This window comes from Schistocerca nitens, chromosome 10 (assembly GCF_023898315.1).
Source record: "Schistocerca nitens isolate TAMUIC-IGC-003100 chromosome 10, iqSchNite1.1, whole genome shotgun sequence".
NCBI classification, from domain to species: Eukaryota; Metazoa; Arthropoda; class Insecta; order Orthoptera; family Acrididae; genus Schistocerca; species Schistocerca nitens.
The window spans coordinates 69,440,357-69,453,424 of record NC_064623.1 but is presented as its reverse complement, the minus strand read 5'-3'; the positions used below and the strand labels follow the sequence as shown (position 1 = coordinate 69,453,424).

Here is a 13,068-nt window from a genome sequence, read left to right as displayed (position 1 = left end):
GTAACTTTAATTTTATCATCAACCAGGTGAGATACCTATGACATTCTACAGAGATTAAGCCAAAAAAAATTGTCCCACTTCTGCCAGCAGATTGCTGTACGTCAGTGGGGTAATGAAGATCACGGAGCAGTTTCAATGAAAATATGCATACGATTGTAGACTTATATTGCTAATCTCAGTGTATTCTAGATCATGGAATATGTATTCTATTCACATATGTGGTTTATGGAGAAGGGAAATCTCCTATACAAGAATCTACACTTATTCCACAATCAGAGATTTCACAAAACACAGCTTGGCCTGTTTGTCACCAACCCACTTCAAGAGGAAGAGGGAAGGAAGACTGGGCTTAACATCCTGTCAACATCAAGACCATTAGAGACAGAGCACAGGCTCACATTGTGTCAAGGATGGTTCAAAGGAACTGTCCTGACGTTTACCAGAAACAATTTAAAGAAATCACAGAAAACTTAAATCTGGATAACTGGACGCTGGTTTGCTCAGCAAAACTTGCCAATCCATTAAAAAAGTGCCCTATAAGAGCCAGACTGTTTATTCAACCACAGATTGTTTTATTATGGCATTAGATGTGGCAGCTTAATACAACAATAAGTATAATTAAATGTTAACAAAAACACAGTGATATAAATACTTAAAGGTCTAGTTGGTTCCAAAACTAACATCACACTACTGATACACTTTAGATTGTAACATTTTAGTTTAGGCTTGACTGCATCTGCTATGAATATCAGCTGTGATATTTGCACACACTGGTGACACTACAGGCCCATCTTTTTGACTGACATCAGGGCCGTGGTAATAACCCTGGCTCTCCATTGCTTCATTGTTCGTTCCCAGCTGTCTGTCTGAAAAATTGAGGAAATCTCTCTCCATAATGAAACATATATTTAGTCTAGGAAGATGAAAGGAAGTTGCCATTTTCTATCATGGACCTTCAGCATACAGTTTTCCATTAATATGCATAATACACTACTCTATGCTGAAAGTACTAAGACACTTAATGTTTTCAACCCCTTTTTGTGTTATTTCAGTAATCCTTTATTGAACAGCATGTGAATTTTTAAACACATTGCTTTTAGATGTGTCTCTAATCACTGTAGGCAATCCACAGTGAATGCACAGTGCAGTATTATTATAAGTTCATGCTCTGAGGCTTTGAAAGACATTCGGTGTTTTGCAGACTGTGTGCTGTGGAGGCACCCGCACTTGCTGCACAGCAAAGAGTGCATCGCCTCACCACTGACCACGCTGTCATCCGAGACAATACAGGCTGAGGCCATCAAGCTGTTCAAGGTGACTCATCATTCTAAAAAATGAAAGTAAAGTACTTGTGATAAGGTCAACCAGAGAGGGTGTTCAGTGTTCAGTGTGAAAGCAGAAGGGATTTCCCTATCTCTCTCTCTCTCTCTCTGTCTCTGTGTGTGTGTGTGTGTGTGTGTGTTTGGAATTCTTTTTGATTTAATACATAACTAGTATCATTCCATGGCACTTAAAACTATCTTGTTATTCCCATGTCAATAAATCTCTTTCTTGAAAAATGACATTACTTATGGTGAAACTGCATGTTTATGTTTAAACCACTACTGGTCACTAGTCATTTTCAAGCAGAAGAGTGGACTAGTGTATGTCATATGGTACATAGATGTTAACTGGGGCATTAGACGTGCAGTTAATTGCACATTCCATAACTGTGTAAGTATGACCACTAAAATATGTTTATCAGAATGAGAGAAAAACATGTACTGTGCAAGACTCATGCTTACTTATGGATCAGTTGTGTGAGACATTACATAATTAGACACTCAAGTTGTGGTTCGATCTCATGTGACTTGTCCACTTGAAAATAGCTGTACTGTGTGTTTCAGGAGGAATAGCAAATATTTTAGGAGATTGTCAGACTCACAAAGGGGCAGACACGCCAGCAAGTACTTGGGTGAAGGCCCCAGTACAACAAATAGAAACACACAAAAATAAATAGAAATGTAAGGCGTACTCTCTCTCTCTCTCTCTCTCTTTTTTTTTTTTTTTTTTTTTTTTTTTTTTTTTTTTTTTGGGGGGGGGGGGTTATCCCTCAGAACCATACCAGTTCCCCTTCTTTTCTCCCTTGGAGAAGGAAAGCTAGGACTACCCCCTCCCCCCCACCCTTTTATCTTAGGAATATTTTTACTAATAGTCTGCTGTCTTCAGTCTTGATATTTTAGGTATCTGTGTAGGTTCAACAATTTGCAGAGCTCCCACATTCAAGGACTCTGTAAACATTTTTGGGGGCAACATGTGCTTCAATTTATCACCTAGCATTCCATGGGTGGTGCTGTTATTAAATAAATGTATTGTGCATTACATTGGAGGGTCGTTACGTTGCAAGTTATGCACATAAGAACAGTCTGAAATGATACCATTTCATATACTGCATTCTCATCGATTCCATCCTGATCGATTGATTCATTACATTTCAGTGCATTTAATTCATTTCAGACACAGTTATAAATTTTACCAGGAAAATGTGTCACACAAAATTAAAGAATGAGTGAGGATTTATTAGTGACTGTTATCAGTTGGCCATAAAATGTTTGTCTTGTATTATGATGAAAAACTTCCGCATTTGCAGTTGTACTTCAAATAATTTAACATAATTATTACCGTCCCCTGTGATCCAGATGACAATTCATGATTCAAGGATTTATTCTAATAGCAAATGTCCCATTATTCCTGTCACTTTTACAATAGTTAGATTGCTACTCACCATAAAGATGACACATTGAGTTGCTGGCAGGCACAATGAAAAGACTGTTATACATTTAGGTTTCATCCAAAAAAGAAAACACACGTATTCATGCAAGCAAGCATGCCATCTCTGCTTGCTCGTATAAATGTGTGTGTGTGTGTGTGCGTGTGCGTGTGTGTGTGTGTGTGTGTGTGTGTGTGTGTGTGTGTGTGTATGTGTGTGTGTGTGTGTGTGTGTGTGTGCATACATGTGTGTCTTCTTTTCTGAGGAAGGATTTGGCCAAAAGCTAAATGTGTCACATTCTTTTCATTGTGCCTGTCTGCAATTCAGTGTGTTGTCATTATGATGAGTAGCAATTATCTTTTTCCTAATATTCTTGATATTCCAATGCAGAATTTCCATTATTTGACTTTTTCTATAGTGCTATTCATAATGTGCTCATATTTGGGCCTGTGCATGAGCACAAAAAGTTTACATTAAAAGGAACAAATTTCATATCAAACTCACAGCTTTTGGTCAGTTGTCAACAATTTCTTTATTTATTTGCATTTATATAATTTTGCAGAGCTATAAATTCATGGGTGAGTATTAAACAGTTTATGAGGAAGTTCTACTGAATTTTATATGTTGCGTTGTTTTGGCTAGCTGAATTGACTTGTTGGAAGTGTAAGTGCAAATGTAGATGTTGCTCACTGAGGAAGGCAATGATCATGTGCCCAGATGTTGGTAAGCACTAATTACTTGTTCATTATTTTTATCTGACACACTTTACCCATAACACAAACAAATGTGTTATTCTTACATGTGATTTGATGATTAGCAGCTGTATGGAACACTATTCCAAATTATTCACTGAATGTGAATTTCGCGATGTAAGTTGTAGTGGGTGTACACTGAGGTGACACAAAAGTCACAGGATACCTCCCAGTCATGTTGGACCTCTTCTTGTCTGGCTTAATGTGGCAGCTCGACATGGCATAGACTCGACAGTTGTCGGAAGCCTCCGACAGAGATATTGAGCCATGCTGCCTCTATATCTGTCTGTAATTGTGAAAGTGTTGCCAGTGCAGTATTTTGTGCATGAACTGACCTCTCAATTATGTTCCAAAAATGTTTGATGAGATTTATGTTGGCCAATCTGGGTGGCCAAATCATTCGCCTGAACTGTCGTTAATGTTCTTTAAATCAATTGCAAACAGTTGTGACCCAGTGGCATGACATATTGTCATCCATAAAAATTCTATTGTGGTTTGCGAACATGACATCCATGAATGGCTGCAAACGATCTCCAAGTAGCCGAGCACAACCATTTCCAGTCAATGATCAGTTCAGTTGGACCAGAGAATTCAGTCCATTCCATGTAAACACAGCCCACACTATTATCGAGCCACCACCAGTTTGCACAGTGCTTTGTTGACAGCTTGGGTCCACGGATTCGTGGAGTACGCACCACACTCAAACCCCCACCATCAGCTCTCACCAACTTAAACTGGGAATCATCTGATCAGGCCGCAGTTTTCCTACTGTCTAGTGTCCAACCAGTATGTTCACGAGCCCAGGAGAGGCTATGCAGTCAGTGTCATGCCGGTAGCAGAGCGACTCGTGTTAGTCATTTGCTACCGTAGTCAATTAACACCAAATTTTGCCACACTGTCCTAACGGATATGTTTGACGTACCTCCCACATTGGTTTCTGCAGTTATTTCATGCAGTGTTGCTTGTCTGTTTGCACTGATAACTATATGCAAATGCTGCTGCTTCCCGTCATTAAATGAAGACCGTCAGCTACTGTGTTGTCCACAGTGAGAGATAATTCCTGAAATGTGGTATTCTCAGCACACTCTTGACACTGTAGATCTCAGAATACTGAATTCCCTAATGATTTATGTAGTGGAATGCCCCATGCATCTACCTCTGATTGCCATTCCACATTCAGAATCTGTTAATTCCTGTTGTGCAACCATAATTGTGTCAGACGCCTTTTCGCATGAATCACCAGAGTACAAATGACAGCTCCACTAATGAACTGCACTTAATACCTTACATATGCGGTAATACTGCCACCTGTGGATATTGATATCCCATGACTTTTGTCATGTCAGGGTAGATGTATTATCCCCCCCAGTGACGTATGAAAATATGAGACTTGAATCCAGATGTCCTACTAATTATGAGTGGTCACCTTAACCTCGCTGGCTATCCATGCACACTTCCCAGCCCGATCCAAATCTCCACATGTCACAGTCCACATTCTTATGTTTTTATTAAAAATGAAACTCCTCCAGCTGTACTTAAGATTTCGTATTTATTTGGCTACTAGTTTCGATGTTGTGTAAACGCCATCTTCAGGCCCGTACACTTTGATGATATCCGTTGTGTGTGGCTGAGTACTAGAAGACCACGGTGAGACCAATACGTGCTCCACATGGACGGCGGGCAATAACTAGTGTTGTTTTGGCACTAGTTACTGCCCGCCATCCATGTGGAGTACATATTGGTCTCACCATGGACTTCTAGTACTCAGTGACACACAAATGAGATCATCAAAGTGTATGGGCCTGAAGATGGCGTTTACGCAATGTCATAACTGGTAGCCAAATAAATATGAAATCTTAAGCACAGCTGGAGGAGTTTCATTTTTAATAAAAATTATACAAGCTGATGTCCCATCATCATCCAAGTTAAATATGGATATACAAAGACATTCTTACCTAGTCTTATGTATGTCTCTCTGTTTAATCTCACATTACCTGATTCCCACTTGGACAGAATGACACCGCCAGAGGTAATCAAGACATTTTTATCATCATATGCCCTATTCAGCTTATGAAACTTATGGAGTAGGTCCCAAAAGTTTATGGACTGACACATTTTTAAAGCTGTAAAAATAAAACAGTGATGCTACTTTTCAATGTAATCACTTTTCACATTTGTGAATTAACAACTTTGTGCCTTTCAAAAAGTAATCTGATTTTTTATTGGCAAAATGTCCTATTACAGCAGCTTTCACTTCATCATCATCATCATCAAATTTCCTTCCTTGAAGATCTTTCTCTTGTTTGAAGAAGAGACAGTTGTCACTTGGGGCTAGATCTGGACTGCAGGATGGGTGGTCAATCTCCTGGAAACCACATTCCATTACTGTACACTTCACAGTTGCCACCATGTGTACTGGTGCATGTCGTGGAGAAGCCTTCCTTGCCTCTTCAGTTTAATAGAGTTGTGTTCTTTGTGCAGAAGTGAAGCACAGTGTTGTTCATTCAGTGCTATTCCTTTCTTGAAATCAACTAATTCCTCTGGAATCCCAGACGATTGTTGCCATGACCTTCTTTGTGAACTGGTGGAGCTTCACCTGGTTTACACCAACCGAGAGCTTCTCTTGTTGACCGAGGATCATACTAAAGAACCATATTTCCATCCCCTGTAACAATGAATTCCAGCACTTTTTTCTGATTGCCATGGCACAGCTCCGAAAACATGATGCAACAAGTCACGCGCTGCTTCTTCTGCAGTGCAGAGAGAAGCCTGGGCACCCATCTAGCACTGACCTTTCTCATGTGCAAATGATCATGCCTGGACGGAACTGTTTATATCATTCCTTCAGTGTGGGGTGTGCAGCGGAAGCATCATCATAAATACCATCCAAACAGACTTTGATTTCAACTGGTGCAAATCCTTCTTTTGTCTGAAACTTCATCACTGCACAATACTCGATTTTGTCTTTTGCAACACAGCAGCAAGAAATGTCTCACTCAGACGAGTGTCACCATTTAACTGAGGCTAGTAGCAGGCTGCAATTCATGTGTGCATCTACTGACGGATGTTGCTAGCTTCCCTTCAAGGCATTTGAGGTCAGACCAGAAACTTATGGAACCTATTTCGTACATATGATTTGACAGTTAGCAGCTGTATGAAATGTTATTCCAAATTATTCATTGAATGTGAATTTCAAGACATTAGCTGCAGTGGGAATAGATGTATTACCCAGTTGCGACATATGAAAGTTCATGTTGGTAGTGTCATTCTCCCTAAATGGGAATCAAGTTATGTTACAAGCTTAAAAAAGGAGATGTACATAAGACTATGGTATAAGAACATGGACTGTGACATTTGGGCTTTTGGTTGGGCCAGAAAGCATGCATGGATAGCTGAAGTGATTAAGACGAGTGCTCGGATAGCAGAAATCTGGGTTCAAGTCACAGCACAGCACAATTTTTTACTTGTGATGATTGGGTAATACACTTATATCCATTGCAGCTGATGTCATGAAATTCAGATTCAGTGAATGATTTCGAATAGCTGTGTTTTTCATTACTACTAGGTGTCAATCGAAAGCAGATGTAACACCCAAAAAAAAAAAAATCAATCTAGTGCATGGAAATGTAGTTGTAACTTTAAAACATGCTAAACTTGCAGAGAATAATAAAATATTGTGGCTGAAGGTGGTGTATTGTCAGTAAAAATACGTCGAGTCTTGAAGCTCCAACCACAGACAGCTCATGACAAAATGTCTGTTATTAACATTATTTTTATGTGATTTTATTGATAAAAAGTGTCACTGTGCATCTGGGATCCAATGAAAATGCTGAGACACAGGCTTGCTATTATTTGAATCCTCCTCCTGGGGCCTTTGAACAGTAGATCATTTATATCCAATTATATGTGAATTTTGTATCCAACTGTAGCAGCTATGCTTTCACCATTCAGATTCACAGATAATCAAATAAGTATGTTTTTTCCCCCCTCTCTCTTCCTTTCTTTAATCAGAATGTTAGTTTCTTTACCTCATTTATACCTTGATTTATTATATGAATACGTGGTGTCTATTCTTCCAGACATCTCCAAAATAGCCATACATTCATATAATTGATTCGCCTTGCTGGGCAATGAACCCATAACCTTCAGTTTGGATGCACAGTATCTTTTGACCTCCTGCAGGAATATAAAATTAGCAACCATGGAGTGCATGGATAGGGCTGCGCATAGGTGATACTAGGTGGAAATATGGGTCAGCTGCAGAATGTGCCAAGATAGTCCATGCAGTTGCAATAAACACTGTATCTGGATGGTGGAGTGGTTAACACAACTGTCTAGAAAGCGGAAGATACTCGGTTCAAGTCAAAGTCTAGTGCACATTTTCACTCGTCACTGCCGATTCCGCATAAAGTCTCAGTGCAGCTGATATCATCAGTTTCTCCCTTTTCCTTTTCTTTCTCCCCCCTCCACCTTCAATAAAAATAACACTTTCATTTATTCTAGAGAAACGTGTACTAGTTTACAACCTGGTGTTCTTTCATGAGTGATAGCTAGCTACACTCCTACTAACTGTTCATATTATTGTCCCACTATGCAATACATTTTTTTTAACATGCATTCACTCATTTCTGGATAACTAGGCCACAGAAATTTTTGCAATTTTAATGTGTTTGGGAAATTTCTTAAATTTAATTCTGCCAGATTCTGTACCATGTTGTGGTATCTGCTGTGAGCTGCACCTGCCATGGGTAAGTACTGACCAGAGTGATAAGCAGTAAAATTGTGACCAGTCACAGTAGTCGGCGTGAGGCTGACCGCGTGTCTGCTGTCGGTATTGCAGTCGTGCCAGCTGTTCATCTCGGTGGCGTTGGACAGCGCGGGCATCGACTACCACGTGGTGCTGGCCCAGAACGCTCTCCAGCAGTGCCTCGACATGCCGGAGCTCCAGTCGGAGCTGATTTGCGCACTCGTCAAGCAGACGTCACGCCACACGCACCACCGCCTGGGGGTCCAGGTAAACAGGGCCGCCAACAAGCTTAAGCACTCGCGCGTAAGTGTCGTCACATCTGCTTTCTCGCTCGTTGCTCGGTGCCTGCCTGCGCGCCGTTCCTGCAGTTGAGAATTCTCCTCTCCTCTGTTCCCCGGTCCCCTGTACCTCCTCTTCTCCTTCCAGAAGGCAAAGCAATGGGACTCTGTCCGAGTGAGTGTTTGGGACAGAAAATAAAGTCTGTCAGTTTTTCTCCTTCTTTGGAGCCAATACGGGTGTCATTAAATTAGTAACAGTCAGGGAGAAAATTTAAACTTAATTGTAATCCTTTAGTTGTAATAATCAATGATGATAGTAACATGAAACCTGGCAGTTTCAGGTGGAAGTAGGTCACAGTAGTTAGACAGAGATGAGGATAATTTCATAGGATACATCAGCAGTGAGAGTTGCAACAATCCAGTCCTGGGACTGAAGATCACAGTGACAACATCAACCCTGTGTTTTGAACAATGCCTCTACATCATCCAGAATCTGCTGAGCAATGAGAGAAGTGATGGAAACTAGAGAAATTAGAGAGGCTGGCTAGACGGGTGAACAGCATTCTCAAGAAAGTATAATGTTGTAAGTGTCACAGTTTAATGATGTGAAAAATTGCTAAAAACTGAACAATGCAGAAGGAAAGGAACAGGAATTTTTGTAAGGTAACTGATGTTGTAAAATAACTTTTCTCAGTTTGATGGGGGAAAAATTCTCTTATTTTCAGTTAAAAATGTTTCATTTCAATTTTGACAATTAAGAATTAATGACTTATGAATTACAAATAATCTCTGTGATTAGACCTTTGACTGAAGAACACATTTGCTCACTTTCATGGCAAAATGTCTCACTCAGGTGGTTCAGACTACGCATCCACTGTACGAGACCGCAGTGCTTGTCACACTGAGTTCACCTCAGTTGTTATTTAGGTGGATGCAACAGTGTCTTCCGAAGAGGGAAGCAAAAACCATGACTTATGTGGGTCATCACCAAATGCAGAAATATTTTAAGGTACTCAAAGCATACCAATATGAGATGTGAAAGTACTTGGAACTAGCTACCAACTATTTTGAATGCTGCAGATAGTAAACCAAAGGCAGCTGAAACATCCTTTTCCACTGCTTTTCATGCAAAAAGATTGTTTTTGGTCTTTGGTTTGCAAATCACAACATTTTCACTTAGATACTGAGAAACATCTCTAATTAAATTTAAAAGAGTAACAAAGTTTCATAAAACGATATATTTCTTATGCATGTACGCTATCATACAAAATCTCTCTCTTTCCTGTAGCACTGTTCAACTTGTCACTGGCGACCACACTGTTTCAGTGACATTGAACTAGTGCAATGTAACAAAAACGTTCGAGATAAAAATATTAAGTTTAGATTTCTTTAATCTTTGAGGAAAATTTTGTTCAGTTACCCATCAAAAATTCTTTAGCTGACATCCTCTTCCCTTCAGTTTCCCTGTTCAGTCTTCCACGTTTACCTAAAAAAGGATGAATGCCTGATTTTGTGAGAGAGGGCTGGTACAAAAAGTCTGGGAGCCAGTGCAGGCTTGGGAGGAATTGAGTGCAAGGAAAATACCGAGAAGAAATGAAATTAGTACACAGAAAGAGAAACAAAAGCTAATTAACATAATACAATAGCAGACGCACACATAAAAAGACTACTTGTGGAAGCTGTAAACTTAGGAGGAGGCAAAACATTTGGCCGTTTGCTATTTCAGGGGATGAAGTTCTAGTACTGCTGACAGGCACAGTAATAGTACAAAAGTCATAGTGACTGACCTCTCCGTCTCAACCCTGTCCCTCTTTCCTCTGCGATGAAGAACTGTCAGTTCTGGAAACTTGGAATATGTTTGTTTCTACTTTTAATGTGTCTGTTGGCAGCAATGGAGTTCCTGAAAGTAAGTACTGGCTAGCCACACCATGTCCTTGTAATTTTATTAAAAAGAACATTACCACTTTGAACTGAAGATTTTTTCATCTCAGGGGTGACGGACGGAGTCACTAGAGGCATTAAGTAAGAGATGTTTAAGCTTGGGGGCAAATCGACAGTGCAGGCCTGCTGCGAGCAGTGGATGAAGTTTCAAAAAACTGTTACTGATCGTGTCTCATGTTCAAAGCTGATGTTTTTGTCAAGTTTGGCTTACGTTTATCGTACCTTATTTTCAGAGCTGATGTTTTTGTCAAGTTTGGTTTATATATACATTTGCTATCAACAGGTAGTTTGGGATTTCTTTTTGTTTATCTCTCTATTTTTTTCATTTGTGAGTTTCATTTCTGTGTTGATAACAATAAAAGGTTTTAAAGAGAATCAGCAGTTACTGAATCTGCTAATCAGGGAACCTTTATATAACAATATTTATTTGTATGTTATTAAAAGGCACTCAAAGAAGGAGAACGTCAATGTCCATTGCTACTGTTTTATCCAATTATGACTTTTCCTACTCTGATTGTTGCTTTGTCTCTCCTTCCTTTTTTTATGAACACACCTTTTAACCTGAACAATACAAAAATACTGACATTTATATTTATTTATATATTTTTAAAAATATGGTTTATTTTGCATTGTACCTTTGTAAATTTTGTTAGTGAAATATTTCTAAATGAAACTTTAAAAAATGGAAGAATAAATTTCTGCACAATCACATGCAGCTATTGTAACATTAGGTCTAACTTATATTGCACATTGAGTTGTCTTTCATCTGCAGTTATAACTTCTTTTCTACATTATCAGTAATTCCTTATATCTGCCACCCCACTCTCCACAGAAATTTAGTGCTTTCCGATTGACTTATACCATCTGGTGCCTCTTGTTTTCAGAACTGTAGAATCATTGACAGTGGATGATATCGATTTGTGCTGGGTTCATCGCTAAACAATTCCGGATACCATTGACTGCTGTGTTACTATATAGTGTTTCTGAGCAAGGGATTAATTACTTGGCACTTAGCTTCCTCTTCACTAGAACATTTTCTGATTAATGGCTAAAATGTGTTTGTGCAGCAGTCTCCCCAAAGGACTCTGTACACACCAAAATAAGGGAATAAAATATGAATTTGTCATATATGTTCCATTTATATCTTAATGATATTTATTTCAGTGAAATTGAAATTAATTTAATCTGTTGTTGAACTTTCAGGGCTATCACACAAATGTAATTATACTTTTAACATATTTTTCAAAGTTCAAAACCGCTTACACATACAAGTGTGTTTTGTAGCTTTTTGTTCTTGCTATACCTTTGGCTTTGTCATTCTGCTACGAGCTGTAACCACTTAAATCTCAGCTCAAAATCTATGCAAGCTACATGTGGCACGCTAAACTTGTCTCATAAGCTATGCCTGCATACCTGTCAGAGCTCAAATATAACATCAGCCAAAGTGCTATATCTGCACCTTCCTCGGGATTAACTTACCTACAATTTAGAATGAAAACATGCACGTATTATAAAACTGATGAGATTGCCTACTAAAGTGACAGAAAAATGAATGTAATGAGAAATACCCTCTATAGTCAGGAAGCATGACTGGAATGGCTGCATTTACATTGCAGGAATTCCCATGTCACAGGATTTACAGCAACCAGTAAGTATTTAAAGTTTCCATTTCCCTTGCTCCATTTGGGATGCATTCACACCCATCTCTGAGAGTTGGACATTTCACCCTATGGTGTGTGTGATAGAGAGGGCTTCCAGTAAGACTCTCATTTTCCTCCTCTAGTGTTCAATCCAGTAATGGTATGCAGTAAGAATGAGTGCTGGTAAGCATTTAGATTACCCATAATGTTTCTGATTTTCTCATCAGTCATTCTGCGAGGTGTATGTGGTTAGGAAGTAGTATGTTGTATGTAAATGAAACAGTTTTCTATGCCAGTTTCTGATTTATTGTACCATTACACTTTTCGATGATCGTCATCATTGCCTCCAGGTGAAAAATTATGTATTTCTACTCCAAGTGCAAAACAGCTTTTGTTTTCTCTTTTGGGGTAAATTAAGTGTCTTTGTATGGAAGAACAGTGAACAAATCACATACAGTGGGGAGTACATACAAAAAAAATAGCAGTGTGCAGCATCTTTCTTTCTTTCTTTCTTTCTTTCTTTCTTTTATAAATAGCTGCAAAACCCATCAATGTTTGATTACAGGATTGTTGAACAACCACTGGGAGCAGTCACATCAATTAAATTGTTGGGAATGTGCATAAGGAATGGTTTAAAGTGTAATGATTGTATAAAAGTAACCACCCATGGTCTAGGGATAGCATCTTTGATTACTAATCAAAACTCCATTGCTCCTGGCTTCAACCACGCAGTTGAGCACCCCACAAACCAAACATCATCAGCATCCTTGGTTCGAACTCTGCTACTGCTTAAATTTTGAGTAAAAATCATCAGTAATGGTGGCTGAAGACTTCTGGCATAGAAGTAAACATCATTCAGCCAACGGCCTTGTCAAAGAGAGCTGAGGAGTGGACAGAGGTTCAGGGCACTCTCTTGCCCTCGGGATGCGAAACTGCCCTGAAGGTGAAAGAATCAGGAGTG

General features: G+C 39.2%; 1 protein-coding gene across 1 annotated transcript in view; it reads left to right on the top strand.

Moving 5' to 3' along the window:
* LOC126210156 (uncharacterized protein CG43867) overlaps positions 1-13,068 on the top strand; it is a 462,670-nt gene that overhangs the window by 371,110 nt on the left and 78,492 nt on the right. The window contains exons 15-16 of the mRNA XM_049939307.1: positions 1,202-1,314; positions 8,342-8,551. Of these exons, the coding sequence (XP_049795264.1) occupies positions 1,202-1,314; positions 8,342-8,551 (323 nt within the window). The remainder of the gene's footprint in view (positions 1-1,201; positions 1,315-8,341; positions 8,552-13,068) is intronic.